Below are 20,245 nucleotides of genomic sequence, written 5' to 3' on the forward strand. Positions count from 1 at the left end.
GACAGTGACAGGAATTTACAAGTGAGTGAACAAGTGCTCGGAAATGCCATTCAGTATTTTTGATTGGATTTGTCCAATGTGTTGCACAGATGTCATGGAAGCAGTATTTCAATGTCTGTTTGTTTTCCACACACATTGGAAATGAAATGCAGCAGAGATGTAAACCGGGTAGCTGACTCTCTATCGCCCATTTCACAAGATTGAATAAAGTCAAAATCACCCCCAAGAACCTGTCTGTGCCCTTTCTGTGTTTGAATCGGTTAGCCATCCACCTAACCAAGTCCTAGCATGTAATCCTATTTATTAACACCTAACAGATCACCTGAGCAATCTGTTTTGAGAAGAGAGGTTGGGTTTAAATTGGATAACCTCAAAACTGGCATCTGGATTGCAATACGAGATGAACCCATCATAATTTTCAGTGTTGCAAGCTGCATGGTAAATTCATGCTGCCTGTTGTTCTACATTATTGTGCATAGCCAGTTACCCACGCTGTTCATCGGCTGCACTAATCAGCAGGGAGCCCCGATAAGTGGTTAGTGCTCCTTAAAGTCAGCCCACACCTCCTAAAAGGAAGATGAATTGTGACTGCAAGAAGTGGTGGGGATGCTTTGTAAATTGAACCTATGCTGTGTTTATTTTAAAGAATGATTGATAGAGCACGTGAGACAGCCTGGTATAGGAAAGCCCTGCTTTTCCTATGTTACAACAGTGACTACATTTCAAAAGTGCCTCATTTGCTGTAAAGCACTCTGAGATGTCCAGTGGTCAGGAACAGCACTATATAAATGCAAGTCTTTTTCAAAAATGCCTTCGATTCCAGCTGCACTTAAAGACAGAATCTAACAACCAACCTGTATGTAGTTTAAGAACTCTTTTAATAGTGCTAATGGGGTCCTTCATATTGTTTAACGTCCTGTTCGGTTGTGTCAGGTTAAGACTGGGATAGGCTGGATGGAGTGTGGAGAACAATATGGCAACAGTGGCTTCAAATCAGTGCTGCATCATGATCTGACTACCCTACATGCTGCTGGTGGTAAGTGGCTGCATTCAAACTCCTTTCCCTGCCAGCACCCTGGACTTGAACCTGGTCTTTGTTTGCTGCATAATGCTACGCCTCTCAGTATATCAAGGACTCAGTGAATGAACAGATTATGTTTTTGCTCATACAACTCATCGAGGCTGCTTCTGTTGCTCCCTGCTAATTGTCCTGAGAAGGTTCTGGCAGGCAATTTGAATGGTCAATTATGAGGTCTACTTAATTCAATTCCAGAACGTAACTATAGAATTCCCTTTGTATTGCTAAAATCCAATCCATGACTACTGTATTTTATGTTTGCTCTGAGTTCTCCCAATTGTTCAGTAATTATACTCATGGTTAAAATGTCAGAGCATCTTGGGCTTGATTCCCAATCTGTTGGTCTCTGGCTTGTCTATAAGAAACTATGGTTGTCCCTTATAGTGATATAGCTACCCAACACGATTTGTTTATCACTTGGACAATGTATAGGAACACAGAAACAGGAGGAGGCCATTTAACCCCTCGAACTTGTTCTGTTATTCAATGAGATCGTGGCTGACCTGCGACTTAACTTCATATGCCCACCTTTGCTTCATATCCCTTAAATCCTTAGGATAACAAAAATCTATCAAACTCTGATTTAATTAACAATTGAACTCAAATGCTGTTTGTCGACAAATTTCTACCACCCTTTGTGTGTGGAAATATTTCCTAATTTCACACCTGAAAATTTTGGCTCTAATGTTAGACCCCACTCCCGAATCAGTGGAAATAGTTTCTCTAAATCTGTCCTGTTTGTCCCCCTTAATATTTTTAAAACTTCAAGCAAGCCATCCCTTAACTGTCCAAATTTAGTTTGTTTAATCTGCCTTCCTAACTTAACCCATGGAATTTAGGGATCATTCTGGTAAATATACACTGCACTCCCTCCAAGGCCAATATATCCTGTCTATAGTGTAGTGCCCAGATCTTTTCACAGTATTCCAGGTGTGGTCTAACCAGGGCTTTGTATATAACTGTAGAACTTCTACCACCTTGTATTCTCATCCTCTGAAAAGGCCAGTGCACCTCTGATATTGCCCCTCGGAATGAGTCATGGGAGGGGAATGAAATTTGGAACAGAGGAGTGGAAGTACTGTATAAAGATAAAATCTCTTGGGGGTGTATTGCCTTGACAACCTTGACAAAGCTTCATTAAAATACCCCTGTAAGTGGTACTGAAAGATCTGAAATTTTCAAATATTGCAGGACCTTGGATTCTGTAACATGTGAAAACTCTATTGTCTTCAGAGAGCTGCACTGAAGATAATTTGAGCAGCAAGTTTGGTGCAGGAAGTGTTAATAGGGGCAGAGATGGAATGAGATTTCACAGCTCATTGAGCTCTTTGCCACACCCCACTATTGGAGTATATCACTCCTGCTCTGCTTATGCTCAGCATCAGTTATTGAGTGGCTGTTTGTTCACTCTTCAGACGGAGATGGACACCAGTCTTGCTGGTAAGTGTTTTGGCTTTCCCGTGGCATTCGAGGAATTGAATTTCTTTGCACGTTGAGATGGTATTCATTTTTCTCATCTTTTAGATTTTCTAATCTTTTAAAGTACGTTCATTTTCTCTCTCTTCCCCCCCACCCCCCCCCCCCCGACACCCCCCCCCCCCCCCCCACCCCCCCACAACAACATCTCTCCCTCACACGACTCATTTTTTTCTCTCCTTGTTTCTTTCTCCATGCCTCTCCCTCTGTTTTTATATAACAAGCAACTTATGTTGGTTTATAAAGCAATAGGGATTAAATTAAGTGGTAAAGTTTGTTTGTGTAATTAACTGTTTATGTTCATTTTGAGAACCATTCTTTCCCTCTGAAGTCCAAGTCTTTCTCTCTTCTCTCTCTCTCTCACACACACGCTCACGCTCTTTCTTGCATTCTCTCTCTCTCTCTCTCTAGGGTTCTTTCTTTCCTGCATGTTCATTCTCTGCATGCTTACACTCTCTCATCTCTTCTCTCCTGGGTCCTTTTCAATTTAGTAGCAGTTATTTGCAATTGTACCGTAATATTTTCCCATGATACAGCAATGGTTGCACAATAATCCTGTAATCCAGATTTGTTTTATTATCTCACTTGCTGGCAGGCCTTTGGCAATGAAGCTTTTAGGACTAGTCGCTGCTGATAAATGAGCCAATGTTTGACAGCGCATGTTGTTGCGATCCCTTTTATCAACACTCTCTCTCCTTCTGCCAGGATCCCTCAGTACTGTCTTCACCAGGTGCCAGCAATATTGCAGCATGGATGCTACTGTAATTACTATCATAAGTATTCGCTGTACCTTGGTGCCAAGCTTGTCAGGGACCACAATCTTTGTAGTTGCTTTGGAAACAAAGATGCAGCTGCGTTGGTGTAAGTGGGGTGATACTGTTCTGTAATCACTCTTCTCGTTGTTCTTGGCATAAATTTAAAATAACACCACTCTCCTCATCAAAATCCTCAAATCAGGTCTTGTGAGACCAGGACGTTTACGGAATATACTGTGCCCAGAAATAAAACTGTCAGCATCAATTGCCCATTAGACTGATGGTATTGACGAAAGAATGAGTGGGGGATACAAGAGGGGTGGGGTATTTTTTTAACCTTTTGGGACCAGCTAGATGGACTGCAATCACTTTTTCAGGTCCTGTTCTCATCCTACGTCTGGATACTTAAGGCTCTGACACTGTGGATAAACCTGTTGGACTTTAACCTGGTGTTGTTAGACTCCTTACTGTGTTTACCCCAGTCCAACGCCGGCATTTCCACATCATGACTGTGGACTTTTACAGGACATCACTACATGAGCAGTAAATTGTACGAATTTCAGAAAGGAAGACTCTATATAAAAATACTTCAGTCCCAATGTGCCTGACTACCACATGCCATCAGCAGAAATGAGCAAATTATGCAAGAAACTGGAAGGATTCCGTATCTGCTCCCAGTTGGGATACATTCTGGAATTTTTCAGGAATTAAAAGGAATTAGTGATCAATGGAGTAAAGCCTAATGTGCAAAAAGGGGGGCAAATGTCTCAAGGCTTTCAATAGTTCTTGTAGAAAGCAGTAAGCATGGTCCTGAATGTAATGGGTCTTGTCTTAGAAATCTACTTGAATTCTTTGAGGGGTTATCTAGGTAATTGTGCAATTCTGATATTTTTAATATCTGGTTTTAATGCTGTACTGTGCAGTACCCGGCAACCTTCTCCCCACCACCCCCAAAACAAGTGTTTACACCTGAACTTGGTTTGTGTGTTTTCCCGAGATTCAGTAGTGGGAGCCCTGCTGTGACACAGCCTGCCTCCTTTACTGACTGTGGCACAAAAATGCTCTTAGCGACAGAGTAAAACAGCTGAGAGACACCCACACATGGAGCAAACCCTGCCAACAGCACTTCAAAGACCGAGTTTCCCTGGCAGGTTTCCAGAATCTCTCCATGAAACCGGATCTTGGGCATATTCTCCTTTTGTCGCAGTTGCTATGTAGTTGCAACACACTGTCATATGTTGTGTTCGAGCAGTATATATTGTATGGACAGTGTGTAATAGTGTGTGGAGCCTTAATGTGTGTCTTGTAAACAACGCTGGATACTTGTTCTGGTGAGTGCTACTTAACTGGGTGAATAGTACCACGATTGTCCATGTAAATACGTTTCTAATGCTGAATATCATCTAGTTAGAGTATGGATGTTTAAATTATTTCAACTCTATGTGTTGGGGATGGGGAAGAGGAAAGTGTGTTTGTGCAAGAGGCGATTTTTTTCTAGTTTTGCACCCAGCTCATTTTAACCTTGCCAATGATTGCCCCGTACACTCAGTCCTTCAGAGGAGGGTTGGGGCCAGAAGGAAGGGACCAGAGAAGGAGCAATGCAGATTAAAGGGGGACAGATGGAATGTGAGGGTAAGGGTGGACACGATTGGAGGGAGAGGAGTTGGTGGCAATAAACTGGTCAATTGGGCAGATACAGGTTTGTGGGAAGAAGGGACACTGGTAATTATGAACAGGCAGATTGGGGGGTGGGGTGAGCACTGAAGAGTGTAAACAGGCAGATTGGGGGCATTGAGTGTGAATGGGCAGAGTGAGGATATTGGTGAGTGAAAGACTATTGTGAAGGCAGTTAGCATTGTGGGCAAAATACTGGAAATGCAGTTGAATTGGGAATTGATGACTGAGAAAGAGGACATTGGGACTAAGTAGAAGATAATTGATCATTGGTGAACAGGGAGTAGGAGCCAACACGTGTCAAATCCAATGAGAAGAAGCTTGGCAAGTGGATGGAATAGTAGTGGGGGACCATTTTGAAGATAGGGACCATACTACCGTTAGATTTAGCATCGTTATGAAAAATGACAAAGATAAAACAAGAATAAAGATTCTAAATTGGGGGAAACAAATTTTAAGAAGCTGAGAATTGATCTGGCGAAAGTGGACTGGTTACAGCTATTAGAAGGAAAATCAATGGGAGACATTTAAAAGTGGGATTCTACAGGCAAAGTGCAGAGATCTCCCCACAAAGGAAAGGGGTGGTACTGTCAAACCTAAAGCCGCTGGGGTAGGGTAGGGTAAGGTAAAGCAGAAAACAAAAGCTTATGACAGTCAGAAAAAAAACATAATACTGCAAAAAGCCTAGAGGAATATAGGATGTGCAGCTAAAATGGAGATTAGGAAAGCAAAGGATATGAAAAAATATTGACAGGTTAAATCAAAGAAAATCCCAAGGTATTTTACTTGTACATTTAAGAGCAAGAGAATAGCTAAGGAAAAGGTAGGGCATATCAGAGATGTACTTGGTAACTTACACATGGATGCAGAAGATGTGGGCAGGGTTCTCAATGAGTACTATGTCTGTCTTCACCAGTGAGAGGGATGATGCAAACATTCCAGTTAAAGAGGATGAGTGTGAAATATTAGATAAAATAAACATAGTGGGAGAGAAAATAGTGAAGGTACTGGCACCCTTGAAGGTGGGTTAATCATCAGGGCCAGATGGATTGTATCCCAGGCTGTTGAAGGAAATAGTGGATGCTCCGAGGATTATTTTCCAATCCTCACTAGATTCAGATAAGCTACCAGAGGATTGGAGGTCTGCAAATGTTTTATCACTAGTTAAAAAAGTTGCAAGGGATAGGCCAAATAATTATAGGCTGGTAAGTTTGACTTTGGGGGTGGGCAAATTATTGGAATCAAATCTGAGACCCTCACTTAGAAAGGGTCTAATTATTGATGGATAGTCAGCATGGTTTTGTTAATCAAATTTTTGAGGAAGTAACTAGGAGGATTGGTAAGAGTCGAGCCATGGATGTTGTCGACATGGATTTTAGTAAGATACTTGACAAGATCCCATAAGTAAAACCCCATGGATACAGGGGAATGTGGTGAGTTGGACTCAAAATTGGCTCAGTGACAGGAAACAAAGGGTAACGATCCATGGATATTTTTACGGATGGAAAGCAGTTTCCAGTGACGTTCCACAGGGCAGTGTTGCTGTTTGTGGTATATATTGGTTTGGACTTAAATGTAGGCGGCAAGATTGGGAGCTTTGCAGATGACACAAAAAATGGCCGTGTAGTTGATAGTGAAGAGGATAGCTGTGGACTCCAGAATAATATCAATGGTTTGGTTGAGTGGGTGGAAAAGTGGCAATCTGGAGAACTGAGGTAATGCATTGGGCAAGGGCACCCAAAGCAAAAAATACTCAAACTGGAGGGTTGAGGAGTGAGAAACCTTGGGGCGCATGCTCATAGTTCTCTGAAGGTGGAAGGACAGGTGGATAAGGTTGTTAAGAAAGGATATGGAATGTTTTCCTTTATTGGTTGAGGTAAAGAATGCAAAACAGGGATGTATTGATGAAACTATAAATACTGGAATCTGTGAGCAGTTCTAGTCACTACATTACAGGACGGACATAATTGCTCTGGAGAGAGTACAGAGGAGATTTACAAGAATTTTGCCAGAGCTTGAAAATTGCAACTGTGAAAAGAGATTGGCTAGGCTATGGTTGTTTGTGGCAGAGTGGTTAACACTGCTGCCTCACACTGCCAGGGACCAGGATTCAATTCCCAGCTTAGGTCACTGTCTGTGCAGAGTCTGCACGTTCTCTCCGTGTGTGCGAGGGTTTCCTCCGGGTGCTCCGGTTTCCTCCCACAGTCTGAAAGACGTGCTGGCTAGGTGCATTGGCCATGCTAAATTCTCTCTCCGTGTACCTGAACAGACACCAGAGTGTGGCGACTAGGGGATTTTCACAGCAGCTTAATTGCACTGTTAATGTAAGCCTATTTGTGACACGAATAAATAAACTATAAGTGGTGACTTAATTGAGGTGTACAAAATTGTTATTTATTTTATTTGTCACAAGTAGGCTTACATTAACACTTTCTTACTGTATTTGAGACGGGTCTTTTTTTTTGTAAGTTCATTCTCTGGTTGTGGGTGTTGCTAGTTAGCTCAGTCTTTATTGACCATCTCCAGTTGCTCATGCAGATGGTGGTTGTTTCATTGTGTGTTCCAATGTCTTGGTGAGTCTTAATTTTTGTCCTTCCTTTTGAGGATCTCTTTTCCTGCCATCCCTGTATTTTTTTAAGGTCTGCTGAGTCTTTTGCTCACTGCCACCATGTTTATTGTGTATCTCGGGTTTAGACATGGGTTTTGGGGATTGTCTTTTCTTGCAAAGTATGCTACTTGAGTCTGTAGTTTCTAACAGCTATTGCTCTTTATTTACAGCAAGTATTTACATGTTTAGACCTCGACATGAGGATGGAGCTTCTCCTTTCAGACCCATCATACTGAAGTATTTTTATTGCATAAGCATCACATATAGAGTCATAGAGGTCTACAGCATGGAAATAGGTCCTTCGGCCCAACTTGTCCATGCGCCCCCTTTTTTTAAACCACTCAGCTAGTCCCAATTGCCCACATATGGCCCATATCCCTCTATAGCCATCTTACCCATGTAACTGTCTAAACACTTTTTAAAAGACAAAATTGTACCCACCTCTACTACTACCTCTGGCAGCTTGTTCCAGACACTCGCCTCCGTCTATGTGAAAAAATTGCCCCTCTGGACTCTTGTATCTCTCCCCTCTCACCTTAAACTTATATCCTCTCGTTTTAGACTCCCCTACCTTTGGGAAAAGATATTGACTATATTGCTGATCTATGCCCCTCATTATTTTATAGACCTCTGTAAGATCACCCCTAAGCCTCCTACGCTCCAGAGAAAAAAGCCCCAGTCTATCCAGCCTCTCCTTATAACTCAATCCATCAAGTCCTGGTAGCATCCTAGTAAATCTTTTCTGCGCTCTTTCTAGTTTAATAATATACTTTCTATAATAGGGTGACCAGAACTGTACACAGTATTCCAAGTGTGGCCTTACCGATGTCTTGTACAACTTCAACAAGATGTCCCAACTCCTGTATTCAATGTTCTGACCGATGAAACCAAGCATGCCAAATGCCTTCTTCACCACTCTGTCCACCTGTGACTCCACTTTCAAGCAACTATGAACATGTACTCCTAGATTCCTTTGTTCTATAACTCTCCCCAGTGCTCTACCATTAACTGAGTAAGTCCTGCCCTGGTTCAATCTACCAAAATGCATCACCTTGCATTTGTCTAAATTAAACTCCATCAGCCCAACTGATCAAGATCCCGTTGCAATCCTAGATAACCTCCTACACTGTCCACTATGCAACCAATCTTGGTGTCGTCAGCAAACTTACTAACCATGCCTCCTAAATTCTTATCCAAATCATTAATATAAATGACAAATAACAGTGGACCCAGCACAGATCCCTGAAGCACATCACTGGTCACAGGCTCCAGTTTGAAAAACAACCCGCTACAAACACCCTCCAGCTTCTGTCATCAAGCCAATTTTGTATCCATTTGGCTACCTCACCCTGGATCCCGTGAGATTAGATATGCTTCTGATAACCCTTTACACCAACGTGGTGGACTGCCTTCTTCAACCGCTGCAGTCTGTGGTGAATGTTCTCTCCCGGTGCTATTAGAGAATGAGTTCCAGAAGTTTGACTCAACAACAATGATGTATGTCCAAGTCGGCATGCTATGTGAATCAGTGGGTGCTTGATTCTTTGTGTCTTCAGATTGTCCTGTTGGTGAGGAAACCCATGTATCCCTGAGATGCTACAATTTGTAGCCAGGCCTTCTAGGGAGAAATGCTTATCCAGCACTCATACCCTACATTTCTAAAGAAATTCTGTACCATTGAAGTACTGTGCGCAGTCCTGGTCTCCATATTACAGATTGGATGTAGAGGTGTGAGAGAAGGTGCAAAAAAGCTTTAGAAGGATGAACTGAGAAGTTATGCACATCAGGAAAGCGTGAACAGGTAGGGCCCTTTTTTTTTTCTAGCAAATAGAAGGCTGAGGGGGTGACCTAACCGAGATCTTTATCATTAGAAAAGTGGTTTGATAGGGTAAATGTAAGGAAGATGGAGTGAGACCACTACTAGGCAGCTGAAATATAAAAAAATCCAGCAGGGAATTCAGGAGAATCTTATTTATCCAGGTAGTGCTCAGAATTTCCAACTTTCTACCACATGGAGTGGTTGAAGCAAATAGCATAAAGGCATTTCCAGAGAAGCTAGAGATAAGCTTGAGAGATAAAGAAACAGATGGAAATGCTAACACAGATAGATGCTGTGGGGTGGGAGGAGTGTGAAGCATAAACATCGATATAGACTGGTTGGGCTGATTGGCCTGTTTCTGTGCTGTAAATTTTATGTAATTGATGAATGGAAGCAACATGTGACTGAAGGATTCTGTCTTCTGTTTCCTACTGTAGATTGTCCAGATAACGCACATTGATGGTGTTAGCTATAAAAGTCATCAGGTTGTGCTTTTTCCTTCACTGCAGCTAACCAGATTTCATCTGCTCCCTTCCCCTGCAACTACTCTCGTTGCAGGTCATGCAGGTGGTGCGTGAACAGATAACGAGGTCCCTGAGCACGAAGCCAAACTCTCTGGATCAATTCAAGAGTAAAGTTCGTTGCCTGAGTTACTCAGAGATCCTAAGGCTGCGGCAGTCTGAGAGAATGAGCCAGGATGACTTCCAATCACCGCCAATTGTGTATGTTATTCAGTTATTCTTTGTCTTCACCCATACTTGGTGTAGTTAATGTAAATAGTAGAGGGAGATTACTATTTTTATTCAATGCATTCCCGTGAAGGACAGGCCTCTTGGGCACTGATCTGCTCAGGTATCTGTTTGGTTCATTTGCCTCATGAGTTGGAAAATTGTGATCCAAATCCACTCCCAAACTTCTGCACAAACTAAACTATTTTCCCCAAAAATATACTTTTGTTCATAAAAATCTGTAAAATTACATTCCATAACAATTCAAATTGACATTACCAAAGGTGCAAATTTTTTATCATACAGACAGTGGCACTCTGAGGTGCCTCAATACAATCACAATCACACACGATAGTTACAACATACGATATACGATAAATGGCAGAACCATAAAGGGTGTAGATACGCAGAGGGACCTGGGTGTGCAAGTCCACAGATCCTTGAAGGTGACGTCACAGGTGGAGAAGGTAGTGAATAAGGCATATGACATGCTTGCCTTTATAGGACGGGGCATAGAGTATAAAAGTTGGGGTCTGATGTTGCGGTTGTATAGAACGTTGGTTCGGCCGCATTTGGAATACTGCGCCCAGTTCTGGTCGCCACACTCCCAGAAGGACGTGGAGGCTTTAGAGAGAGTGCAGAGGAGGTTTACCAGGATGTTGCCTGGTATGGAAGGGCTTGGTTATGAGAAGAGATTGGGTAAACTGGGGTTGTTCTCACTGGAAAGACGGAGGATGAGGGGTGACCTAATAGAGGTGTATAAAATTATGAAAGGCATAGATAGGGTGAACAGTGGGAAGCTTTTTCCCAGGTCAGTGGTGACGTTCATGAGGGGTCATAGGTTCAAGGTGAGGAGGGGGAGGTTTATCACATATCAGAAGGACGTATTTTACTCAGAGGGTGGTGGGGGCCTGGAATGCGCTGCCGGGCAAGGTGGTGGAGGTGGACACACACTGGGAACTTATCTAGATAGCCACATGAATGGAGTGGGAATGGAGGGATACAAAAGAATGGTCTAGTTTGGACCAGGGAGCAGCGTGGGCTTGGAGGGCCGAAGGGCCTGTTCCTGTGCTGTATTGTTCTTTGTTCTTTCCAGGATACCACCTGAAAGGTTATACAGATTCCAGGTCTTGGTATACCTTGGCAGGTGGACCTTAGACAGTCTTTTCCCCACTGAGCCTTTGTGGCAGCTGGCCCAAGCTTTAGTGCATCTGTCAGCATATAGTCCTGGACCTTAAAGTGTGCCAGTCCGCAACAATAGGCTGTGGACAAATCCTTGTGCTGGAAGATCAGCAAGTTTCACTGTCTTTCACCAGCTGATGGTCCTCCAGCAGCAGTTGATGTTTGTCTGAGTGCATCCCTGGGAACAGCTTGTGGAGCAGGAGTGGGCCATTTGACCTGTCGAGCCTCCTCCACCATTCAATAAGATCATGACTAATTTAATTGTGGCCTTAACTCTATCTGTCCACTATACTCCTTGACTCCCTTTTTGATCAGAAAGCTAACTCCGCCTTGAATATATTCAATGCTCTGAGTCAGAGAATTCCAAAGGCTAACAACCCTCTGAGGATGAGGAGAAATTTCTTCTCTCGGTCTTATTTTCAAACTGTTCCTCCTAGTTCTAGATTTCCCCACAAGGGGGAACATCCTTTCAGCAGCTACTCTGTTAAGCTCCCTCAATATCTTTTATGTTTCAGTAAGATCACCTCTCATTCTTTTAACCTGCTCAACCTTTCCTCGTAACACAACCCCCTTAACCCAGGAATCAGCTTAGTGAACCTTCTCTGAATTCATAGAAATCATAGAAACCCTACAGTGCAGAAGGAGGCCATTCGGCCCATCGAGTCTGCACCGACCACAATCCCACCCAGGCCCTACCCCCACATATTTACCCGCTAATCCCTCTAACCTACGCATCTTAGGATTCTAAGGGGCAATTTTTAACCTGGCCAATCAACCTAACCCGCACATCTTTGGACTGTGGGAGGAAACCGGAGCACCCGGAGGAAACCCACGCAGACACGAGGAGAATGTGCAAACCTCCACACAGACAGTGACCCGAGCCGGGAATCGAACCCGGGACCCTGGAGCTGTGAAGCAGCAGTGCTAACCACTGTGCTACCGTGCCGCCAATGCCTCCAATGCAAGTATGTCCCTCAAGTTAGGTGACCAAAACTATAGGCACTACTCGAGGTGTGATTTCACCAATGCCCTGTACAGTTGTAGCAAGACTTCCTATTTTTATACTCCAACTACCACACCCCCCACCGCCCCCCCCGCCCCCCCCGACTTTTTGTGATTCATGCACAAGGACACCGATTGCTCTGCACCCCAGCATTCGGCAGTCTCTCGCCTTTTAAATAACATTCTGCTTTTCTATTCTTTCTGCCAAAGTAGACAACCTCACATTTTTCCACATTATACTCCACCTGTCAAATTTTTGCCCACTCACTTGTGTATATATATTTGTAAAAATTTTGTATCCACCTCAATGTGTTTCCTATCTACTTTTGTACTGTCAGCAAACTCTCTGCCACAGCAAGAAGCTACTTAGCCTGCCATGTCTGCACTGACTGGAAAACGAGCCAAAGAGTCTAAACCCACTTTCCAGTATTTGGTCTGTAGTCCTGCAGGTTGCGGCACTTCAGCTGGATATCCAGGCACATTTTAAATGAGTTGAGGGTTTTTTCCTCTACTACCCTTTCAACTCCCCTCAAATCCTTCTACCAATCACTTTAAACCTATGCCCCCTTGTCAATGAGCTCTCTGCTAAAAAAAAATCAGCCAAATTAGTCAGACACGACCACCCTTTGACAAATCCATGCTGACTGTCCTTCATCAATCCATGTCTTTCTAAGTGACCGTTTATCCTGAGCATCATAATTGATTCCAGTCATTTACCCATTACCGGAGTCTGACTGACTGGCCTGTGATTATCTGGTCTATCCCTCCCACTCTTTTTAAACAAAGGAACAACATTAGCCAGCCTCCCATCCTTACCGATATCCAATGATATTGGAAAATGATGGTCAGACCCTCCGCAATTTCCTTCCTAACTTTTTTGTTAAAACAGCCTGGGATGCATTTCATCCAGCCCTGGTGATTTATCCACTTTCAAGGATGTTAATTCCCTTTAATACTTCCTCTCTCCCTATGTTTATCTTACCCATTTTGGCTACAATACAATTAACCCCTTCAACCAAGTCATTAATACAAATCATAACTAGTTGAGGTCCAGTCTCTGGCACTGCACTAGTTACTAGTTAGCACTAGTATGCCAACCTGAAAAAACCCATTTATCCCGACTTTGTTTTTTGATAGTTAGCCTGTCCTCTATCTATGCTAATTAATATATTCACCTCAACACCATGAGTTTTTATCTTGAATAGTAACCTTTCATGTGGTACCTTACCCATTGCCTGCATTTGCTGTTCGGGTTGAACCTCAACACAAATCGCTGCATCTCTTCTCAGACTTTCTTTGCAAAGGAACATTTGAGAAGGAGATGGGCAATTATTTCCTCCCCACTACAGCTGCATCAAAGGCAATGTGTGGGAGGGGTGAGACTTTGGGCTTGCAGGATAAATCTGACAAGGAAGGCCTTCCTCATCAACCAACCAAGCTGTGTCTTGGTCTTTGAAAGTTTTGGTGACTTTGACAGTTTGCTGAGCGAAACATTGTGCAGGATCCACCATGTCCTTTTCCCACAGGGCCTCGAGAGTGGACTTGTGGTCAATGGTGTTTTTCTGCATAAACCTCTCTGAGATAGGTGGTGCAACACTGTCCAAAGGACTGGAATGTTCTGTGACAAAATGGAAAGACCCATCCTTCACAACACCGGGGACAGATAGATCCTCAATACAAAAACATTCGCTGTTTGCATACTGAAGGTCTATAAGCAGCTTGATGCAGCTGCAAACAAAAGGTGGCCATCAAGATGAGGGCTTTGTTAGGTATGTTTTTTTTTCTCCATTGTCTAGAGATTTGTACAGTAAGAAGTCTCAACACCAGGTTAAAGTCCAACAAGTTTATTTGGAATCACGAGCTTCTGGAGCACTGCTCCTTCATCAGGTGAGACTTCTCACTGTGCCCACCCCAGTCCAGCGCCGACATCTCCATATTATAGACATTTGTATACTGTGTCCCTGGGGACGCGGGTTGTTTTCAATCTCCAAACAAGACAGAAGATGGCCTGATTTCCATGGTGCAGGAATGGGGTATAGGCTGATGTTCCAGAGGGAGTACTACAATACCAAGGCATGGTGCTTTGCATGAGGTGTGGAACAATTCGCCTGTCCTCTTGGTTCATGTTGATGTTAAGGATCCCATGGTAATATCTTGAGAAGCACATAGGACTTCTCTAACTTTCCTCCTTCACCAGAATTACCACAAAGCGTGTTAACTGGATATTCATCTCACTGATGTTAATGGAAGCCTTCTGTGTGCATAATGGCTGCTCCGTTTGCCTGCTGACAGGAACTGCATTATAAGGTGCTTTCGCATATTTTTGAGAAGAGTTGTGTAACTGTGCAAGTCATTTGGATATCACCTCATTCGAAGCAGCCAGCAGTGCACATTTCTGACCAGCAACACATTTTCCACAGTCACTTTCAATGTTTCCTCCAAGCTGCATGGGTGCATGGTGACGCAGTAGTCCAGAACTTAACATGCAGGGGACAAACTGGCCATGTACAAGATGATAATGTGCACATGCATGGTCGCATAGCAATCTTAAAGGGGCCCCATAGTGCAATGAACAGGCTACACACAGCAACAGAAAGTTAGGGAACATTGATCACTCTGCTTAAGATTGGTTCTCTGATTAATTGTGAGTCATGATCTACATTGCCTCCAATGGAATTCATGGAGGGTGCTCCTCAAACATTGGGTTCCTTCACTGTCAATATCCTCCAAACAATCAGGCATCTCTTGGATGTGATCATATGTAAAAGTATTTTGCTCCTTGGTGTATTTTTTTTTCAGTACACAGTGGAGTGAGACTTTTCTTCCTCTAGATGTTGTACTGGTCATGTTTGCTAGTTGTTTTGTGTGTGCTGAGCTGAAACACTCTCTGTTGCCAGTGAACTACGAGAGAAGATTCAGCCCGAGGTGATGGAGCTTATCAAACAGCAGCGTCTGAACCGGCTGTGTGAGGGAACCAGTTTCCGTAAAATCAGCAGCCGCAGGCGGCAAGGTACTCATTTGTTTGTTCGCTGTACTGTGTGGTCAAACCAAAGGTTTATGTATGGTTGTTGCCATTGGTTGGCTTTGCAGTGTAGAACTCCAATCTTCCATGCATTTCACCTCCCCGCCTGCCAACCTTCAGTGAGAGAATATTCCATCTACTTAGTTTTGCATTGTGACGAACATTCTCCTTGCTCTGTATCTGCCTCCTCCTGTCTCTCTCACTTTTTGCCCTGTCTGTTTTATCCTTCTGACTCTTCTTTCTCTCTCTCTGTAAACTCCTTCAAGTAGAAAAGAAGAAACTGTTCCCACCCATGAAAGGATTGAAAACAAGAGGGCACAGATTTAAAGTAATTGGCAAAAGAAGCAAAAGTGACATGAGGAAAAACTTTTTCATGCAGCGAGTACTTAAGGTCTGGAATGCCTGAGAGTGTGCAGGAGGCAGGTTTAATCGAAGTAATCAAAAGGGAATTAGACTGTTATCTGAAAAGGATGAATTGCAGAGTTATGGGAGAAGGCGGGAGAATGGCACTGAGGCACGCTCATTCTGAGAGCTGATGCAGACACGATGGGCCAAATGGCCGCCTTCTGCACTGCATCAATTCTGTGAAAAGCCTCCTCTTCAAATCTTGCCTCATTTGTGTCTTCAGTCCCCTACCTTGATTCTAACGCTGCTTGGTGCCTGTTTTCATTTCCTTTGTTTGGCAGCTCTCAGCCGCGTAAAAGTAAAGACGTTATGTTTCAGTTATACAGGGCATTGGTGAGGGAATTTCTCAAAGATTGGGTGCAGTTTTGGACTCGTTTAAAGAACTCATTGTAGTTGCTTCAGAGGAGTGTACTAGATTGATATCTGGAATGAGCAGAATGTCTTATGAGGAAAGATTGGACAGGCTGAGCTTGTTTCCTCTCGAGTTTAGGAGAGCGAGGGGTGGCTTGATTGAAGTATGTAAGATCCTGAACAGTATTGACAGGGTGGACGTTAAAAGGATGTCTCCACTTGTGGGTGAGCCCAGAACTAGGGGCACTGTGTTTTAAAATTTGGGTTGCCCTTACAGGGCAGGGATGAGGAGAATTTTTTCTCTGACAGTTGAGACTTCAGAACTCTCTGCCTCCAGAGGTTTTGGAGGTGGGAGTCACTGAATATTTTATAAGAAGGAGGTAGATTGATTTCCTTGCCAACAAGAATCTGAGGTAATCAGGGATAGATAGGAATGTAGAACTTGAAACAAAAACAGATCAGCTGTGATCTTATTAAATGGCAGAGCAAGGTCAAGGGACCGAATGGCCTACTACTCCTATTTTGTATGTTCGTATGTTCTCTGGATGAGCTGAGGCAATCAGTAGCTGTGGCCCCATTCTGCTAAAGGAAGCATCACAGCTGAGCCCAATCCTGTCCTTGAAAAATCTTCACGTGTACACTGTCCGACAGGGATCACTGAATAGTGATTAGGGGTGGGAACTTCAGCTAATTCCGCTGTCATCTCCCCACTTTCCTCCCACAATCTTCCTGGGGCCCTGAGTTCATTGTAAAACCCCATTGCAGACCAAGATGAGATCAGAAAACTTAACACATCCCAATAATTATACCTGGGAACTTTCTTGTCTGGCCTATATTTATTGAGCTATAAATTTATCAGCTGAGACACTGAGGACTTGTATTCACTTCTTAACAGTTGGTCATCACTTAACCATGCAATTAGTGGCTCATTCGGCATGGCACAGTTACTGATTAGTAGCTGTGTTACTAACTGCTAAGTATTCAGTATTGTGGTGACTTTTGACCTGGACGCAGAACAGTAAGGAAAATTTCTAATTTAAAGTATCTGGAATCTGGAATTGTTTTGAAGTATGTTTGAAAAGGATTTTAAAGAATTTGCATCAGTTGTAAAAGGATCAGTTGCAATTTTCTTGGATAATGAGAAATACTGGTCCATGTGACCTGGCAACCCTTGAACCTAGAAGTAATACCAACAGGAAGAAAATTTAAGACGGAAGCCATGTGGCCAGGCAAAAAGTAGAGCTGTAGCAGAGGAGAGAACGGAGAAGGCACATTTACAAGGTATTGTGTGCATGTAATAGCAGTTAAACAGGAAAAAAAGCTGAAGACAGTTAGAGCAGAGATTGTGAATTGGACAATTTTACTGCTGCTACTTTAGTTTTGCCAGAGCCAATCAGACTGTTTTGAAAGGGTTTATTAAAAGGAATGGATAAAGGAGCCATTGGGGAATCTATGCCAAAAAGAATGTCATGAACCTGCCTAAGGATCTGTGGGAGTGTGCTGTTCGAGTACTATTGTCTCTGGGTCCTCTGGTGGAATACAATAGAAGTGTCTCGAGGGTCAAATCTATTGAATGGGAACATGAAAGATCCTATAGATCAGAGGCCGAGATGGAGAATTTTGGAACTGCATGTCGTGCCACATATTTGCTTGTGGTTTTATAACACTTATCTTTGTATCAGCTGTTTAAAGTGAAATTTACCTTTTTTATTTGAAGCATCATTTGCCTGTTAATTCATGTTTAATTATATTGATTGTGATTTGTGTTAAAATTACAAAGAGTGAAATATTCTTGGTAATTCTTTAATTTTGGTTTCATTCACTAGATTTGATTATTTTGGTTTACGTTTCTTCCACGAGTATTGTAACAATATGTTACTGAATTTATTTGGTACAGTTTTCAATGTGTAATACTGGTTAATCTGAGGCATGGCTATCATGGGAAGTATTACTACTTAGCATTGTTTTATGTGTATGGTTACTAGTTAGTGCACTGATGTTTGTTGAAGAAGGTATTGCGCAGTAGTGTTTGTGTGACTTCTAGTTGATGTGCGTGGTTACTAATTAATACAGTATTGCATCTGTTATGCACACATGCATGTAGTTGCTGGTTAATGCAATGCTGTACTGTCACCTTTTCTCTTGTTCTTTCCATTAGATAAGTTCTGGTATTGCCGACTGTCTCTCAATCACAAGGTGTTGCACTATGGAGATCTGGATGAGAATCCACAGGGTGAGGTGGCCTTCGAGTCACTGCAGGAAAAAAGTAAGTAGATGTATACAGGGTGGAAAATTCCATTGTTTGTACCTCAGTTCTTCAGTAAATATCTCTGCACACTAACCTGAACACTATCGGTCTGTCTAAGTTTTGAAAATTCCAGTTAACTCAGCATCCACGGTTTCTTCAGGAAAGAGAGTTTCAAATTTCTTTCTCTGGAAAAAATACTTACTGATGTCACTCCATTTTCACAAAGGCCTAGCTGTAAGTTTAAGATTATGTCTTGATCTTGATATCCCTTTTGGAGAAAATAGTTCTCTCTTCTCTACCTTACTGAATCCTTTCATCATTTTAAATACTTCAATTAAACCTCTTCAAACTTTAAAACTCAAAGGACTATAAACCAGGTTTATGCAACTTGTGGTCATAATTTAACCCCTTCATCACTGATGAATAATTCTGATGACTTGTGTGCGACAAGATTAATTTATCCTTTCTGAGTAGTAGTGGCCAAAACTGAACACAATACAATAGATAGAATCTAACCCAAGCTCCATTAAACTGAAGCATAATTTCCTCCTCCTTGTATATAACCCTTTGGAGATAAGCCCAACATTCCATTACTTTGACATGTTTTTAATATGTAAACCTGTCCATTACCTTTTAGAATCTGGAGAGCAACAACACACGTTGAAGTTCACCATCTAGCTCAGGTTTCTTGTACTTGAATTTTAAAACTCTAACTTTGATAAAAGTTGTTGATTTTATCCGTGTGCAGCTCTGAGATCTTTTACTTCTCTTTTCGGATGATTATTGCACAAAAATAGAAGGAAAGCCCAGTCAGCCTTTCATGCCCATGCCTTTCATAGAGCCATATGGAATCTGCACTTTCCCTTCCCCTCCAATTTAATCTTACAAGTGAAGCTGATTCAAACGGCTTTCCTTGGATTGCTTGCCCCAACCCCTCCCCATCACAAGATATTCAAGCCGAACTATTGTTGGGTAAACTTTGAATTCGCGAGCAGACCCTTGGGACTCTGCTGCTTTCAAACCTCTGTTCTTGGGAAATTTGTGTGTTCCTGACGCAATTGTTTGAAAATGAAATGGTCGACTTTGTACCCATCCTCTAAATCCCCTTTGCATTGAGTTCCTGAAGTATGAAATAGAAAACAACAGGTGATGTTGAGCCCAGAAACATGAGCCACTAATGCACAATCTCAGTTGTATGGTTGAGTGTCGGTGATAATTGTCACTCGAGGTCGTTTGCTCCCACATATGCTGACTAATCTTACTGCATGCTTTGCATGGCCTCTGATTATATTCTTACTGTCTTTTTACTGATTCTTGGGACATAGATGTCACTGGTTGGCCAGCATTTATTGCCCATCCCTAATCTCCCTTGACCCCAGTGGCTTGCTAGGCCATTTCGGAGGGCAGTTGCGAGTCAGCCACATTGCTATGGCGCTGGAGTCACATGTAGGCCAGACCAGGTAAGGACAGCAGATTTCCTTCCCTAAAGGAAATCAGTGAGCCAGATGGGTTTTTCTGACAATCGACAATGGTTTCATGATCATCAATAGGTTCTTAATTCCAGACATTTTTAAAAATTCAAATTCCACCAGCTGTGGCGAGTTTCTAGGTTAATAGTCTAGTGATAATACCACTGGGCCATCATTTCCCTCATTCTACATGAACTGTGTATATTTTGAGTACTCCCCATCCTCTATATCCCTTTTTGCCTAGTGTTTGCCAAAGCTCAGTTGGTAGCACACTCGCCTCTGTCGGAAGGTTGTGGGTTCAGTCTTGTCCACAAAATCTAGACTGATAACCAGTACCGTACTGAGAGACCCGTGCTGCACTATCAGAAAGTACCGTCTTTCGGATAAGATGTTAAAAAGAGGTCCTTCAAGATATTCCCGTGGCATCA

The 20,245-nt window shown here is 42.7% G+C and overlaps 2 protein-coding genes across 5 annotated transcripts in view; both read left to right on the plus strand.

Moving 5' to 3' along the window:
* The window catches only part of LOC144508453 (acyl-coenzyme A diphosphatase NUDT19-like), a 424,531-nt gene that overhangs the window by 154,420 nt on the left and 249,866 nt on the right, over positions 1–20,245 (plus strand). The window lies entirely within an intron of this gene.
* Positions 1–20,245, plus strand: part of LOC144508449 (engulfment and cell motility protein 2) — a 182,548-nt gene that overhangs the window by 144,094 nt on the left and 18,209 nt on the right. For 2 of the 3 annotated variants that reach the window (XM_078236372.1, XM_078236371.1), the window contains 3 exons: positions 9,969–10,132; positions 15,220–15,332; positions 18,259–18,366. In XM_078236372.1, the coding sequence (XP_078092498.1) occupies positions 9,969–10,132; positions 15,220–15,332; positions 18,259–18,366 (385 nt within the window). Of the gene's footprint in view, positions 1–4,605; positions 4,641–9,968; positions 10,133–15,219; positions 15,333–18,258; positions 18,367–20,245 lie in introns of those variants that run through there. The other variant, XM_078236373.1, reaches the window with a different exon arrangement.

This window comes from Mustelus asterias, chromosome 20 (assembly GCF_964213995.1).
Source record: "Mustelus asterias chromosome 20, sMusAst1.hap1.1, whole genome shotgun sequence".
In the NCBI taxonomy this organism is placed as follows: Eukaryota; Metazoa; Chordata; class Chondrichthyes; order Carcharhiniformes; family Triakidae; genus Mustelus; species Mustelus asterias.